Source organism: Cibotium barometz, chromosome 17, assembly GCF_041138505.1.
Source record: "Cibotium barometz isolate CiBa-2024 chromosome 17, ASM4113850v1, whole genome shotgun sequence".
Lineage (NCBI taxonomy): Eukaryota > Viridiplantae > Streptophyta > Polypodiopsida > Cyatheales > Cibotiaceae > Cibotium > Cibotium barometz.
The window spans coordinates 10,841,887-10,858,750 of record NC_141062.1 but is presented as its reverse complement, the minus strand read 5'-3'; the positions used below and the strand labels follow the sequence as shown (position 1 = coordinate 10,858,750).

General features: G+C 44.6%; 1 protein-coding gene across 2 annotated transcripts; it reads right to left on the bottom strand.

Moving 5' to 3' along the window:
• Positions 1 to 559: 559 nt before the first annotated feature.
• On the bottom strand, positions 560 to 15,342 carry LOC147629666 (RNA-dependent RNA polymerase 6-like). 2 transcript variants are annotated; one of them, XM_086811178.1, is made up of 3 exons: positions 15,121 to 15,342; positions 2,005 to 4,769; positions 560 to 1,887 (listed from the first exon to the last, which is right to left on the bottom strand). In XM_086811178.1, the coding sequence occupies exons 2-3, from the start codon at positions 4,699 to 4,701 to the stop codon at positions 1,000 to 1,002; spliced, it is 3,585 nt and encodes a 1,194-aa protein (XP_086667304.1). In that variant the 5' UTR covers positions 4,702 to 4,769; positions 15,121 to 15,342; the 3' UTR covers positions 560 to 999. The 2 variants fall into 2 exon arrangements, with proteins under 2 accessions (XP_086667304.1, XP_086667305.1); XM_086811179.1 differs by having other exon boundaries at positions 2,005 to 4,787; positions 15,121 to 15,283.
• Positions 15,343 to 16,864: the final 1,522 nt, after the last annotated feature.

Genomic DNA, 16,864 nt, shown 5'->3' with positions numbered 1-16,864 from the left:
AGTAATCGGTGGGAGAAAGTGGATAAATCCTCGGCCTGCCAGCCATTTGTTTGGCATGATTAACAGCTGCCAGAATTAGAGCAGAAAATTGGGGAGGAAGAAGCCACCTATTCCAATCACCTCATCCCATCCAAGGTACCATCCACTTGAAAGAACACCCACCAAGAATATTATGTGCAAATCTTCCATTTGGTTGGTCCCTGCCATCAAAAACTCGTGTTAGTACTGAAGTAATTTTCCGTTTAGAGCCTGTTCAGAGTTGTGACGCTGTCAGCAATAGGGATTACTAACAAAGACATTCATCAGCCCAACTGACTAGGACAATACAGAAAGAGTTATCTTTGTAACTGATGTCTCAATCTACCAGATTAGAGCACACATTGCATGAGTCTCTTATATTGTCCAAAACCACACTCTTCCAGGACACATTAATATGATAGTGACCATCTTTGCATACGGTACTCAATGTTAACCCCTGTTGCATACAGTACGTACACTGTTGTATGTTCCGTTCCGTATCCATAAGTGAAAAGTTCCGACTCCGAGATCATTCAATGTGTGCTACTTCATGCTTCATCTTAGTTTATTAATGGGCATATGAGAATGAGATGCTGCATGTATCCATGAGCAAAAGTATAGTGTATGTATATAAACACGTCCACCTGTATGTTTGTATGGTTAATAAAAAAGAGTAGCATACTTAGCGTACTTATCCATCATCATGACCTTAGCCACTCAGCTAAGATACTTCTGTACAACAGCTCGAGCCTTGTCCTAATCCTTGTTAGCTTCTAAGCTTCTTTGCCTTAAAATCTTGGAACTTTTAAAAAAGGATTCCAGAAAACTATGGGTCTACTGTCATCCTATAGATCTTTCCCACAACCTGAGCTCCACGTACATATATGTGCTGAGATAAAACTATGTTTCTTAGTCTTTATTCTACATCAGCCTATGTACAAAAGATTGCATGCATGTAGAGCCACTGCTACAGTTCCTAACTCAGACATTCTGATCGAAATTCAGTTTGTGCAACGATCCACCATAACTTTGAATGAGGTGGTAATATGACTCATATGCCCGCTTCTTTCTCAACTTGATCCTAGAAAGATCTTCCACAGCAATCCAGGGAAAACTCAGTAATACAACCTTGCCAGGATTAATCCCCTTCACCTTACTGACACTGTCCGGATGGTAAGTCACGTAATACCACGCAAACGCTTTGCACTCCCATTGCTGCTCCAAAAAATCTTCCTCTTCCTCTGATATCTCTGCAGCCACTTCTCCTTTAAAAATATGCCTAAACTCGTTCCTTAGATTGGCATACGAATTTCTCAGCCTGTCCTTCAGATCACCCTTCCTACGACTGTTGTATTTCAAGGGAAAAGTTGAAAAATGGCCAGTCACAACTTCTCCTTCCACTCTTACATCAAACTGATCCATCAATGCCGTGAGCCTTGCATCATAAATCTGTTTGAGTTGCCAGGCCTCCGGCACGTAGCTCTCAAATCCTTCCACTTCTAGGTCTCGATCATAGTACTGGTCAAAAGAAAAATCTGGACTGTCCAATAGGCAGCTCAGTTTGATCTCTTTTTCTGCTGTTCCCCTTACTCTCCGGAAAAGAATCCCAAGTATTTTCTCCGAACGATAAGAGGGCTTGTCCTCTTTATCCATGAAGTCTGGATACACTTTTGGTCTCAAGTGAGGAGGCAAGATGACCAGCTTCCCAGTCTTTGGTGAATCTACTGCTGTCGCTGCCAACTCTGCAAGCTGCAAACACTTGGGATCAAGTGCTCCTAGCTCACTTCGGTCTGCATGGACAACATGGGCATTACAGATCTTCCCAAGGTGATCATTGACCATGTGTCTCACAAAAAATTCCACAAGATCCTGCAGGCACAAACATCAGAAAATCATTGCCTTCCACGATTGTTTGCAAAAAAAATACCTCAGTGACTCTTTCATGCAAAGTCCATTCTAAAAATTAAGAAAGCTACTGCAACTTACCTCTATTTCCACTTTGCGTCTCTGACTTTTAGCTTCATCGGCAGAATATCGCATGGGCTCCCAACTTTCACCACGTGGAGGCATCAGACAAGGATCCCAACAAACAAAGTACAAATCTCCATCGAGGTCACTTCCAGATGCTTCATTAGAATGAGGCCTCTCGCCTTTTTGAGGCATTACAAAGCAGTCTACTAGATGGTGCAAGGCAGGATGGTCCACCGCTTGGAGAATGCGAATGTCACCTGGGTGTAGGCATGGATTTTTTGCCATGATAACTTTTCCAGTTATCACCTTCAGCTGATGTTTTGTGTTTCCAAAACCCACCAAGTTCTCAGGGAAACAATCCTCTTGAAAGGGAGTCGACACTTGCACAAAGCATTCACCATACTCCAAAACACCAAGTTCATCCATGCAACCCATCAACCACCTGCCATATTTCACATATATCCTGGCTTTGCTGAGCAACTCCTCTAGATATGAAGCCCTGATACAATGCAGCATACTATAAAGGTGAGGTTCACCCAAAGGGTGGAAGCCTGCAGACAGCATCTCCAATGCCGTATTATGTAGATCTCCAGAGCAAAATGAAGAAAGAACTTCAAAGGCAACTTTGGAATTGTGCAAAACCTGATCTAGCTTGTGCACCATGGTGTCTTGCAGATCAATAAACACTCTGTCTGGTACTTGCAGTGCAGAAAGCAGAGTAATAATTTGCCTATTCAAGAAGCAAGGCAAAAACCTTGACCAGTTCACAACCTCAATAACCTCATGCATAGAAATAAACTTTTTCATGCTGTCCCGTAGAGCCAGAATGCGCTCCTGCTGATGTTCTGAAGGCCAGGTCACAACGACACCTTTAAATCCACCATATCGAATTTGGTATGCAGATGGAGGATTGTGCTCCAGCTTTAGGATACTGGCACATTCCAGCGCTAGTGTTGGAGTTATCTTTCCAATGCCATCAGAGAAATTATATCCATTCCGCTCAATGTCATCAATTTGTTCCACAGTAGGAAACTGAACTGTTTGGTAAGTGGACGAGAAACATTGGCCCATCCTAGCAGCATATCTGGCGACATTTTTCATTGTAAACTTCCCCATCCAAGATCTGATTTTCCCTGCATCCACACCTTCAGCCCCAGCGAAGAACCAGGCTGAGTGGTCCCTCAGCTGACTTGAAGAAAAGGCTAGGAATGCATAATGCCTCCCACATAAAACAAATCCTTCAAGAAGAATTGACCTGACTCTGTTGTAAAGAGCACTCCTCGAAGCCTGCCCAGTTGTCCGGGCAAATGGAGCCACCACAGTGCTCAGCATTGTACCTGATAATGCATGAAAATTCTCATCCAGAAACGACACACGGAGAAAACTATCTGCCAGATTCCTGTAGTTCCGTAGCACACGATTGGAGAGTTCTACTTCACAAGGCAAGCAGTAAGCCTTGGTGGGAGTCACAATAAAACGCCTCACTTCAATCGTACCATTTTTCTCAATTACATTTGCTGCTGCTAATTTCTTACCAAGTGACCAATCAATCACTTGTTTCAGCCGTTTTTCAGCGTCAAACACAGGGGTCTTGTAGCTATAGATATGGTTTAGAGCAAAAACAGCCAATCTGGTATCAGTGACAGATGGATCCAAAAGACTATAAAATCCAGTATTTAAGCTTGAAGCTTTGATTATGCCTTTGTGAACTAGACCATTCACTAGGAACATGATCTCGAAAGGTAGAGGTGGCTTCCTATCATTTGCCACAAGAAAAAATCTAGACCTCTGGTGTGTTGATTTCACTTCATGGGGGAGCTTCACCCTTGGCTGTTCTCCCATCTTAAGCAACTGCTGCTTATTGAAATAATCCATGATTTTCTGAAAAAGGCTTCTTTGTCTGGGGGATACGCTGATTCTATATGCTTGACAGCGCCCAATGCTCTTATCTGGAGTGAAATCTAGTGTGCGTATCCATGGATCTTCATCATCAGGAAGATCAAAAGAGGTTGCATGATAGGTGTCATCATCTGCTGTTCGGTAGAAGATCCGAGGGGGGATACGGAACTGCACAATGAAGGTCAAAGATCCTTCACCATCCCATTCATTTTCTTTCCTTACCTCCCATATATCCCTAACATGGAACTCCAACTTATAATTGCACTTCATCCACATTTGTTCATGTGTCTCTGGGGAGCTGAATAAAGTCCATTGTGTCAAAAGCAGATGACATCTTTTTTTGAATTGCTCTAGCTCAAAAATAACCCCTGTAGATGGTCCTTTCCAACTGACAAGAAGCTCACTTGAACTCACCAGGGATCCCAGCTCTACTGCCACATTGGAAACCTTCCAGCGAGGCATTGCAGCCAAACCTTTCTGGACTGTCACCGAAATTTCACTACTGAGCTGCACCTTTAACGCATACGTCCCTATTGTTAACATTTGTCTGTCTGCACGCAAGCATGCTTCTTTTGCAACCTCAGCACATGCAAAGTGAACAAATGCGTGGGGGGAGCAATTGATGCCCTGGGGAAAGTGTCTCTCCTCCAAATCAGTGCAAGAGAACACTGGATAGGCACTATAAGGTGTGCAAGATCTTTTCACACGGCACCTCCACACTACCCCTAGCTTGGTCTCTAGATACATTGCCAGTTCTTTTGCACACATGCCATCGGGAAAGTTCCCGACTACCACTTGTGTGCTAATATCCATCACTAAAAGCCACCAGATCTAAAGAACACACCAGTTCATGGTTTATGCCATGTAGTTGCTTTCATAACCTGCAAAATAAAGAACCGCTTTGAACAAAAGTCATTTCAAGATGTGGATGAGCCAGCAAAATAGCATACAAGAAGTTTTAAAAATTTTGATGTTAAATACTACACAAGAATCGAGACCCTTGTTAAAGCAGTGCCCGAAATCAGAATGATAATTTCAACTTAGAGAAGTATGCTGTCCTCGAACACACACAGTCACTCCAGCTTCATCCACCTTTTCAATTAAGTCAATCATAAACAGGTTCTTCAAGTCTTCAGCCATCATAGGGAACGAACACCAAATTCTATATGATACAGCATTCAAGGTTATTAAAAAAGCATGTGTGTACATACTGTTTCAAACATTAATTTCTACTACTCTCAAATCTGTGTGGCTTCTACTTTGTATCATCCACAATCACCCATAAACCTTCGACAGCCAGCACCACAGCCTGCTCGACCAGTTAATCTCGTAAGTTCTAAGATTGTATAGGGTCATACCCCTCCTTGTGAGGCCTAAGAGTGGGAACTCTCTGGGTTTGTCCAACCATGATCAGCCTAGCGTTACACACAGTGTATACCCAAAAAGGGTATTTAACCCAGCCCAAAAAGGGCCAGGCTTTTTACTTCTAGCCAACTCCTCATGCTGACCGACCAATACCTCATATAAATATGAGGCTCCCCCCCCTTGATCATCATCAACCTACGTTGACTGGGTGCCCTCACCACAGTGTGCGTTTTGCCTCAACGTTTCGCCGCCTCCTGCTGGACAGATCACGGACAGCACACCAGTGTGTGTTTCGCCTCCTTCTGCTGGACTGATCGTGGACAGCACCACAGTGTGCTTCAGTACCTTCCACTGGCTTGGAACAGGTTGCCCACAAAGCATAAGAACTGGTCGCCTACAAACTGGCGAAACCCATTCGCTAGTGCCACTGAATTGAACGAGCTCTTCTGCAGTTCTTCTTCAACGTTTTTCACATACTACTGCTACTGCTGGTCCATCGTGCATACAGCTGCGTTTCTCACCACAGCACAGTTCTGCGTTTTTCATCAATAGTGATTAGCTCATAAGCGCCTACATCAGTGCTTACTTCTAGGCGCTCACATCAGGTTTACTTCTGGATTGACGTCTGCGTTTTTGGGATGGCAACCTTCTCTGCTCATTCGGAGTCTCACATAGAGCTCCTGTACTGGACTTCATCTTTTATATTCACATCACCATTGCATGCTGTGTGTTTTACTCTGATCTTTCATATATTTGGTCCTTTGGTCTCTTTTGCCCTCACATGGTGTCAGAGCTATCGTGAGCAAAGGGATTGAAGACCTCGAAAATACACACCATGGATCGTCTACCCTCGATTCCGGAGGATCAGCCTTTCATACCAGATACTGACTCTCCTTATTCTGATATAGATCACATGGAGGATGGAACTCCTCATTCATTGGAGAGCCCTCTTCGAGGTCTTTCATTGGGAGACGACCAGCCTACTTTTACCCACTCACCCTCTACACCCTTGGCATATGGTTTTTCTTCTCCGAGTTTATCAGCCATTACTTCCAGAGGAGGATATGCCACAGCCAGTGTGCCAGTATTGGACCCAGGTATTCAGCCTCAACTGGAGAGCTCTGCTTCTCATTCTAGCCGACAAACTGGACTTCAGTATGGGACTTTTTCTCAGGAAGGACACGTACCTCCTCGATCGTTTAGAGATCCATCATCATCCTTGTCGGTGACCGCGTCAGGTTCGTATGTGCCTATTAGTACGTATGTTCCTAACTCTACATGGGTATCTTCTTCTGTGGCACAAGTTCAACAAACGGTACCATCAACTACCCTCGATCCTTGGCATTCTGTGAACCCAAATAGAGGAGGGTCTAGGAGTATAATTCACTCTCCGACTTCTGGTGTTCAAGGAGGTAACACTGTTTTCTCCTCTGGTTCACTTTCTATTCCTACTCCTAAAGTGTTATGGAATACTGCCCATATTCAAACACAAAACCCTCCCTCCCAACCCATACCTCTTCCTACTAGTGTTGGCATGCAGTCATCACTGCCTGCACCTCTTTTGGGTCCAGCGTATGGGTTCTACCCATCCCAGTTATCTTTTAACACTATGCCCTCTGGCACTGTGGTACCACCCAATATTCGAGGGTATCAGGTGGTTTACCAACCCATCTCTGGCACAGGTGTTTTTCCCAATTATGTGCCCTCTCCAGGGTTTGTCCCTCAACCCGGTATTCCACCTATGCTGAGTACCCAAAACTTGATTCCATCTTATGGAGCACCCTCGACAGGTCCTTCACCCATGCCTGGTCTTGGACGACTGTTTGGTTTCTCTCCTCAACACTTACACTCTGGCTATGGACACCAGCTTCCTGGACTCCCCCACAATCTTCCTTTCATGTTTCTATGTCCAGAAATGCTTTCACAAAAAAGACTCGTCTTAACGGGTCTAATTCTACAACCTGGGCTAATCTTATGGAACAAGTTTTCACTTCCCAAGGTTCCTGGAACCTATTAAGAGCCTTGAACCAAAACCCCACCCTTCTCTAGTACCTCCTGAAGTCATGAGCCATTGGGAAGCTAGAAATGCCACTGCTATAGTGGAGCTCATGCAAGGCCTCTTGCCCGAGTTCCATTCACCACTACAGCGATTCCCCTGTCTCTGACAGATGGGCACACCTTGCAGAGACAGATGCCGCACGTGATCGTACGCGTCTGAATACCTGGGTCCAATACTGACACACTGGCTGTGGGCATGTATCCTCCTCTGGAAGTAACGGCTGATAAACTCGGAGAAGAAAAACCATATGCCAAGGGTGTAGAGGGTGAGTGGGTAAAAGTAGGCTCATCGTCTCCCAATGAAAGACCTCGAACAGGGCTCTTCAGTGAATGAGGAGTTCCATCCTCCGTGTGATCTATATCAGAATAAGGAGAGTCAGTATCTGGTATGAAAGGCTGATCCTCCGGAATCGAGGGTAGACGATCCATGGTGTGTATTTTCGAGGTCTTCAATCCCTTTGCTCACAATAGCTCTGATACCATGTGAGGGCAAAAGAGACCAAAGGACCAAATATATGAAAGATCAGAGTAAAACACACAGCATGCAATGGTGATGTGAATATAAAAGATGAAGTCCGGTACAGGAGCTCTATGTGAGACTCCGAATGAGCAGAGAAGGTTGCCATCCCAAAAACACAGACGTCAATCCAGAAGTAAACCTGATGTGAGCGCCTAGAAGTAAGCACTGATGTAGGCGCTTATGAGCTAATCACTACAACTGATGAAAAACGCAGAACTATGCTGTGGTGAGAAACGCAGCTGTATGCACCATGGACCAGCAGTAGCAATAGTATGTGAAAAACGTTGAAGAAGAACTGCAGAAGAGCTCGTTCAATTCAGTGGCACTAGCGAATGGGTTTCACCAGTTTGTAGGCGACCAGTTCTTATGCTTTGTGGGCAACCTGTTCCAAGCCAACGGAAGGTACTGAAGCACACTGTGGTGCTGTCCGCAATCAGTCCAGCAGGAGGAGGCGAAACACACACTGTGGTGCTGTCCGTGATCTGTCCAGCAGGAGGCGGCGAAACGTTGAGGCAAAACGCACACTGTAGTGAGGGCGCCCAGTCAACGTAGGTTGATGATGATCAAGGGGGGGGAGCCTCATATTTATATGAGGTGTTGGTCGGTCAGCATGAGGAGTCGGCTAGAAGTAAAAAGCGTGGCCCTTTTTGGGCTGGGTTAAATACCCTTTTTGGGTATATTTTCACACACCCCCTCTCAAACCAAAAAGGGATCATGAGAGAAGATGAGGGGAAAAAACAAATTTGGTTGTCGAAGGTGAGGATTCCTATGATTTGAGACCAGAGTATAGGCATCTGGGATTGAGAGGTACTGGAAGAATGCCACAATGCAAGAGGTTTTCACATGCATGAATGCCCATTTTTGGGTTTTCATTCATGCATGCACCCCAAACACAAAAAACAAAATGCTGTGCATAGGGAATGCAGGATGGGAAAAATGCAATGCAGTGGGTTTTCACAGGAGCCGTGCCCTCATGGGGTTTTCACTGACTCATGTGCCCGATACAAAAATGGAAAAAAATATGAAGGGAGAGGAAGATCCCCCTCTCAATGTGCGGAGGGTGATGGTGGTGGACCGATGCCGATCCGATTACGAAGATGCTCGAGAATGGGACGGTTGACGGACTTCGTAAGGATGTCTACATGGTTGTCTGCCATGGAAATGTACTGGAGTCGGATGATACCAAGCTCAACCTATTCCCTGGTAAAGTGCAAATGGACACCCACATGCTTGGTACGGTTAGAAAAAATAGGGTTGCTAGCAAGGGTAATCGCACTCTGACTGTCAACGAAGATGGTAGAGGCGGTGTCGATGGAGACGCGCATGTCGGAAAGAAGTTGACGAAGATACATAACCTCAGTGGTGGCATCATAGAGGGCCCGATAATTGGCCTTTGCTGAAGAACCTGCAACGGTGTCCTACTTTTTGCTAGACCAAGAGAAAGGGGCAAATCCGAGGGAGAACAAATAACCACCATGAGAACGTCGGGAATCGAGATCACCAGCCCAGTCGGAGTCTGTGTAACCACGCAAGGTGATCCCACGACTGTAGTGAAGTCCATACAAATAGGTACCTGCTAGATAGCGAACAACCCTCATTGCTGAACTCCAATGTGGCTCCTTAGGAGCATTGAAATACTGACTTAAAATGGATGTGCAATAGGAGATATCAGGACGAGAATTTGTGAGCCAAATAGGTTTCCCAACCACTTGTCACTAGGCTCGCTCTTCATGTGGAGGTGAGTCCACTTCCTTTGACAGTTTAACGGTGGGATCCAATGGAGTAGCCATGAGGATAGCACCATCAGGAAAGTAGGAAGTAATGAGTTGGAGACAGTATTTCTGTTGAGACACGAAAATACCATCAAGATGTTGGATCACCTCCATGCCAAGGAAATATAAGAGAAGACCGAGATCAATCATCTCAAAAGTTTGTCTGAGCTGTGCCATGATATCAACCATTTTGGCTTGATGTGAACCTAAAATAATTAGGTCATCGACATACAGCACTAGGTAGCAAACCATCACCTGATCAGTGTGAATATAGAGATTGGGGTCACAGTGAGATGGGTGAAAACCTTGGCTGTGAAAAAATTTGTCGATGCGATGATACCACGCCCGGGGTGCTTGCTTAAGCCCATAAAGAGCTTTATGTAAGCGAAAGACTTTGTCCTCAAGACTAGGGAGAGGGAAACCTGGAGGTTGGTCAATGTAGACCTCCTCTTTAAGAATGCAATTTAAAAAGGCACTCTTACCATCCATCTGATAGATTGGCCATTTATGGTGGGCAGCCAGATTGAGCAAAAGACGGATTGTGGTCATTCGAGCAATGGGTGCAAAAGTCTCGTCGAAATCAATGCCTTCTTTTTGGCGAAAGCCTTGCACAACAAGCCGGGCTTTGTATTTGTCCAAGGTACCATCAGCTTTAAATTTGGTGTGGAAGATCCATTTGGTTCCAATGACCTTCTTATGACGAGGGCAATCCACAAGGGACCACGTGCTATTACGGTGAATGCTTTCGAGTTCTAGTTCCATGGCCTGTTTCCAGGATGGAAGTTTAATAGCATCTTTCCACGATGTTGCCTCATCATGTGCCACATAGTCTGCAGAAAAAACAGAGGCAAATGAGGCACGAGGAGCGAGTCTGGTGGATCGACGAGGACCGTCCAAAGGGATATCAAAGGGAAGCATGCCAGAATCACGCATGGTTTGTTGATACCAACGAGGTAAAGGGTCCCTGGGTGGTTGTCGGGAGGAGAAAGCCTCCTCAAGAGGTGAAGTTGTAGGTAACTGATGGGGTTCGTTTGGCACAGTTTGAGATTCTTGTTCAGTTGGTATGGGCAACAGAAGGCGAAGTAAGTCTCGCTCATCAAAGACAACATCTCAACGAACGAAAACTTTATTTGATTATGGATCAAAAACTTTGTAAGCCTTTGATTCAAAAGAGTAACCCACAAAAATGAGCAACTCACTCCTTGGCTCAAGCTTGCCCCTTGTATCATTCGGAGTGTGAGTATATGCTCGACATCCAAAGACACGAAAAATGAGAAACGGTTGGCTTTTCGCCAAAAAATGCCTCAAATGGGGTCTTCGGGGAACATCAACCATGGGGCAACGGTTCAGAAGGTACACCGCAGTGTTGACCGATTCTGACTAGAGGCGTTCAGGCAGCTCAGTTGCAGGTAGCTTACCCAATAAAGCCTTATAAGCATCCACTGGATGATGAAGCAACTCTAGAACCAGAGGGAAATGATCTGACAAGGTATATTTCCGGTCCACCCACATTTGCACAACTTCTGGAAAAAACAAATCATTTTGTAGAACATACAGACGATCTAGCAATGACAATGTCCCAAGATACTGTACAGAATGATAAGTGTATCCCCTCTTCCCTAGATGGACCCATTCCCACATGTCTTGTTGCAAAGCCAAAGCCGCTAATGCATCCCAACATTCACGTTCCGGAGCATCCATAACCGAATGAGGGGTAGAGGCATGCGTACATTCCGTGCAAGCATTAAAATCCCCCATTATAAAACCAGGTTTCAAAATGCATATCCGCTTAAGGTCCTCCCACAGTACACGTCTCTCCCTCGAATTGTTCGGGGCATAAACACCTAGCAGCCAAAGAGGCTCGTCTTCGAAAAGGATCTCGATACCCAAAAATCTGCCCCTCGCATCATGCAACACCACTGATGGCTGCAAACTAGACCGCACAACAAACATCACTCCCGAATTGGATTTAGGATTACCACTATGAAATACATGAAAGTCCTTATATACATAAGACTGACCAGCCATTCTATGTTGCTTGTGCTCAACCGCACAAAGCACATCCCACTGCTCCACATACAAAGTAAACCATAATGAAAACAACTTTTCTGTCGACGATACACCTCTAACATTCCATTGAGCAATCTTCATGAAACAACAAAGCAGTTAACATGAAGAGGGATCAGCAAGCAGCCCTTCTCTATGACCTTCCTGTTGCTTATGAATTTCCAACCATACAGCCTTCAACATATCTTCCACATTTTGAGTCCCCTTACCTCCCATTCGTGAAGTGGAAGGATCTAGCCTATTGCTAGAAAGTGGGAGTCTCTCATCCCAAGGAGGCACCAAAACTCCCTGCTGATCAAACACTAGAGATGAAGACCGAGGTTGTGTCCCTCTGCCATTCTGAGGACGTAAATTGTAGCAGGATTGTCGCTCTATCCCCATGGATCCATTATCGACATATCCACCACGATTAGCAAACTGAACAGATCTCGGTCGTTGTTGTCCTGTCCCCACTCGGGCTCCCATTGGCCTTCTAACATAAGTAAGGCCTTCCCGCACATCATTCCTTGGCCTAAGATCAGGCCCATTCTGCGTAGGAGGCTGATTTTGTCTATGTCCTTTACGCACCACTTCCACCCACCCTCCATTGACCACCTCTTTGGCCTTTTGTTGAGCAATAAAATCCCCTGCAGGAGTCCCTGAAATTACATTGTGTTCCAAATGCATGGGCATCTGAGGCGGAGTAGGATCATCCACTGCAACTACATTCTGTTGCCTAATGTTCTCCATATGAGAGTTATCAGGTTGCCCGATATGCACGTCATTGTTTTGTGGACATTCAGATACAAAATGACCTATTTCCCCGCATTGAAAGCAATGGCCAGCAAAAGCACCCCATTTCAATTTATAAACCAAAGAAGACATTTGTGGAGATATAACCTTGAAGTACCCAGGGCGAGATTTTTCAGTATCCCACAACATGCAAACTCGATTACGATTTCTAGAAGCCACTCGAGGTTCCGCCAAAACCTCACCAATGCTACGTAATAAAGCAGGCAATTTTGGCCATAGCATCGGAGGGAAGTCGCACTTTCATGAAAACTGCATTTTTAGCCTCTGAGGATTTGAATAGGATTTCAAAAAAACCTCGTGGGCCATCAAAGATCTCCTCGATCTCATCCCCATTAAGCATATTAGCCAACCACTGACGGATGCGCCAAGGAAAAGGCAGCCTACCAGTAAAAAAGAACACCGCAGCGCGGTCATGGAATGCAGCGAGCTGCGCTAGAAATTCTGAATTATCCAACTGCACTTCAATCACATCATTAGAATCAACATGAGACATGTTTTTTCCATTGAGATCCACATAGTTTTGCAACAAACCATTGCCTACTTGGAGCATCCTTTGCATATCACATACATTATGCTCTCCAGGGTTATTGTCTCCCTGCAATGAAAACTCATGCACCTGAGTTTCCATAACCGCATCCTCAGTACGCTGACGCTTTTGAGCATCCACACTTTCGTGATCCAAACCCAAATCATCACCCGCATGTACCTGCGGCTCATTCTCAATGAACTGAGCATCAATACCATTGCGTGCATACATCTCAGTCATACTCTGATCCCCCAACATATCTTGCATATTCTTCTCAGCCATACATGTTGGAAAGAAATGCCCCTCTCTTTCTCTTTCCTTCTCCATGTGTATGTTATATTAAAGCAAAGAAACAACAGTATGAAACCCTAAAACAATAATAAGTATCTGTACAAAACGAAAACCCTAACACAGCAGCTGAAAACCCTAAAAAACAGCAGCCAGAAACCCTAAAGCAGCAGCTGAAAACCCTAAAAACAGCAGCCAGAAACCCTAAAACAGCAGCTCAAAACCCTCTCTCTCTCTCTCTCTCTCTCTCTCTCTCTCTCTCTCTCGCTTTTTGGAGAAGAGCAGTCGGCTGGCTGCGTGGAGACACGTCGGCTGCAGCAGTTCTTACGCTTTCTCTCTCCTGTTTATAGGCGGGCTGGACTGTACGAAGGCTGGACAGAGAACAGGCTGGACTGTACGCTGGTTGGGCAGGCAGTGCACAGGGGCTGCAGAGCAGACGTTTTCCTCTTTGTAATTGGCCGGCTACAACTGCACGTTTTTCCTTCTCTCTCTAGGCGGCTGGCTGGACTGCATAGAAGTGCAGCTTTGGACTGCACGTGGCCAGGACTGCTGGCTGACAGGACTGTTTCTCTCTTGTGGAGGGCGACTGCTGTGCAGGCAGCGCATCATACAGGCGGCGCATCAAAAGGACAGCTGCAGGTACAATTCTGAGACGGCTGCAGGGAGAAAAGTACAGACAAGTACACACGTGTGCTACAAGTACAAATCTGTCCGGACAGGTGCACACGTGCTGCAAAGTTGCTGACACAGGCGGCTGCAAGTACAGACTGGTACGGTCAATCCCTCCGGTGCAGAACTGCGCATAACAGTTGGTAAACTCTGAACATATCTTTCTCTCTTTCTTTCCACTGGCTTATGTCTGCTACATAGTTGTTTCTTCTGGCCCTTTGTGAGAGGAAGGGTATGGCAGTTTGAAGGGTGGAAACAGAGTTGGACAGTGGATTTGTATTTGGGCTGAGTTTGAAGCCATGAACATGAAACAGCCAGATGCGTGCTCAAGGCTGCCCTGTTGTATTGTCTTGGTTGATTAGAGGAGACCACAGTGTGTTGCTTTTGTGGGACACAGATCTGTATGTGAATCCTCTATGCTAAGAGGTCTTGAGGGCTCCCAGATTGGACATGCAGGTTTACTTTCCCTGACTGGCTTTGTTGTACTCAATTAAACTTTCCATTGAATTTGAATAAAGAAATACCGAAAGGGACGCCAAGCTTTGGGACCAACAGGTGTCGTTCTCCTTTTTGTTCTGGAGCATTCTAGCTCCTGTTCATTTGTTATTTGTTTGGACTACAATTGGATAGGTGACTGCTAGTCTACCGCACTTTGGTTTCTACCAGAGGCCGGTTTCATTATGCCTAAGAGGCCACCTCTATAACAGATGCTACAACGGATGCTCCCGTGTTTTGGTGGACCCAAGTGGATCTGGCATGGTTTGGAAAAGCTCAAGGTACTTATGTCTTCAGCCCCAATGCTCCCTCTTCTTAATTTGCATGGCGCTTCTCAATGTTTTGCAACACCCATGGGAGCAGTGTTGCATCAACAGTATGCCCATGAGACACCAATCCTCTAAGTTGAGATGCTACAGAGGAGGATGAGCCTTGGCAAGATTTGTTGCTTTTACCATTTTAAAATAGTTTTGAAAATGCAGATTTGTAGGGCCTATTGCCATTGGCAAATTGTGTCTCAACTTTGGGCATGATAATAAACAAGCTAAGAAGTCAATAACGTTGTAAAACTACAGAAATCTAAGTTAGAAAACAGAGAGGAATTTGAAAATGAAACAACAGTTTTGATAGATGATGCAAATAACGAAGCCCAGCAGGTAGGCCTTCACATGAGAACGTACCTGGTCGGGGTTCCAAGTAGAGCCGAGAAGGTTTATTGATTGTCTGTCTGTATGGAGCTGAATGGCGCCACTATCGAAGCAGTTTTAGAGAGTGCACTGAAAGCATGAAAAATTACATCCAAACGCCTAATGCTCTCCTTTTTTTTCCCCCCCCCCCCCCCTAAAATACAGCCACTTATTGATCTTTTGTTTTAAGAGGGTTACTCTAGAGACGAAATCGATGGACCGCATGCTCGAAAAGGCCTCAAGACTAAGTGCCACGGGGTCTTAACAACCCTTGTCAGGTAACATCAATAGATGACATTGATCAAAATCGCGACGTTTTTTTTCGACCGTCGAATAAAGTAAACTACGCCGAGTAAACTAGGTTACTAAGCGATCCTAGTTTACTAGACGGGCATAGTTTACTTCTTAGTTTACTAAGCGATCCTAGTTTACTAAGCAGGCATGTTTTACTTCCTAGTTTACTCAGCAAATCATAGTTTACTTCCTAGTTTACTCAACAAATCATAGTTTACTTCCTAGTTGGGTGAATTTGGGTTTAGGACTTTGAAAATTCTGGAGCAAGATGTTACGTGCAAAAGCGGATTTGAACTCGATACCTTAGATCGCCATTGGAAACATCTTACCACTACACTATACCTTCAAGCAACAAAACCATGTGGTTTCAAGCCATTATATTCTATGTTTTTCACCCCTAGTTTACTCGGCCTAGTTTACTTTATCCAACAGTCGAAAAAAGGGGTCACGATTTTGATCAATGCCATACATTGATGTCACCTAACAAGGGTCTTTAAGACCCCGTGGCACTTAGTCTTGAGGCCGAGAAGGGGCAAGGGTTGTCGCGTTGTAAGGCAAGAGTCTTTACCATTAGGCCATCTCCCCCGCCCTCTAACCTGAGTGACCTTCAAAAAATAAGGTAAATTGTGAAAAAAGGAGCATTATTTTCTACGATCTTCACTTTGAAAGATGACCCAACCCATCAAAAATCATCCTTTCGAAATCTCATCGTAGTATAGGGGTGTACGATGTTTACAATGGTAGCATATTTAGGCAAAAGGGTGTTTATAGTATTTACACACCTTTAGAACGATTTAGGTAAAAGTTGCATCTCCATTCAACAGCATGGCACTACCTCATTCATCCTTTTTTTTTAAATTGAACAAACTATGTAGCGGGTTTTTTTTTTAAGCACTAGAAAAGGCAAGGCTATTTTTTTAATGAAGAAAATACACAATAATGTGCATACATGTTCAAAGCATGGCGATACAATTTTGCAAGGCATTCTATATTCAAGCGATTAAAGCATCTACATTGTTCTTAACAATTAGTCTCAAAATTCTAGCAAGTACACTTTTAATTTGATGAGTAACTGGAATCAAATTTTGGTATCCAAAAAATTCCACAGATGCTACCCCCTTCACGGGATGATGCTTTTGAAATTGTAAAAGTTGTAAATGAGGATCGGTAAATTCTTACCAACTTTCCAAGAGTACTCGGTTGGAAGATGATGTTTATGGAGCCCACTATCTTTGAGGAGAAGTCACATCGGTTAATGGTGAACAAGCCAACGTAATCTTCATCTCCTTCTCTTCCCCCACTATCTACACTGCATCATCAAAACTCATTAGATTTTGTGCTTGTACCATTTGATAAAGAATCGAATCTAACGAATGACTAAAACAACTCAAATTCATGAAAACACTGGCCAAAGTTGTTGCTCTTGAGGTTGGACCAGAACTTG

What these genes read in the sequence shown, in the direction of transcription:
- LOC147629666 (XM_086811178.1), bottom strand. Translation starts at nt 4,701, where the DNA reads ATGGATATTAGCACACAAGTGGTAGTCGGGAACTTTCCCGATGGCATG. An exon ending in GACGCAAAGTGGAAATAGAG is followed by an intron (nt 1,888 to 2,004) that starts GTAAGTTGCAGT and finishes TTGTGCCTGCAG; the next exon opens with GATCTTGTGGAATTTTTTGT.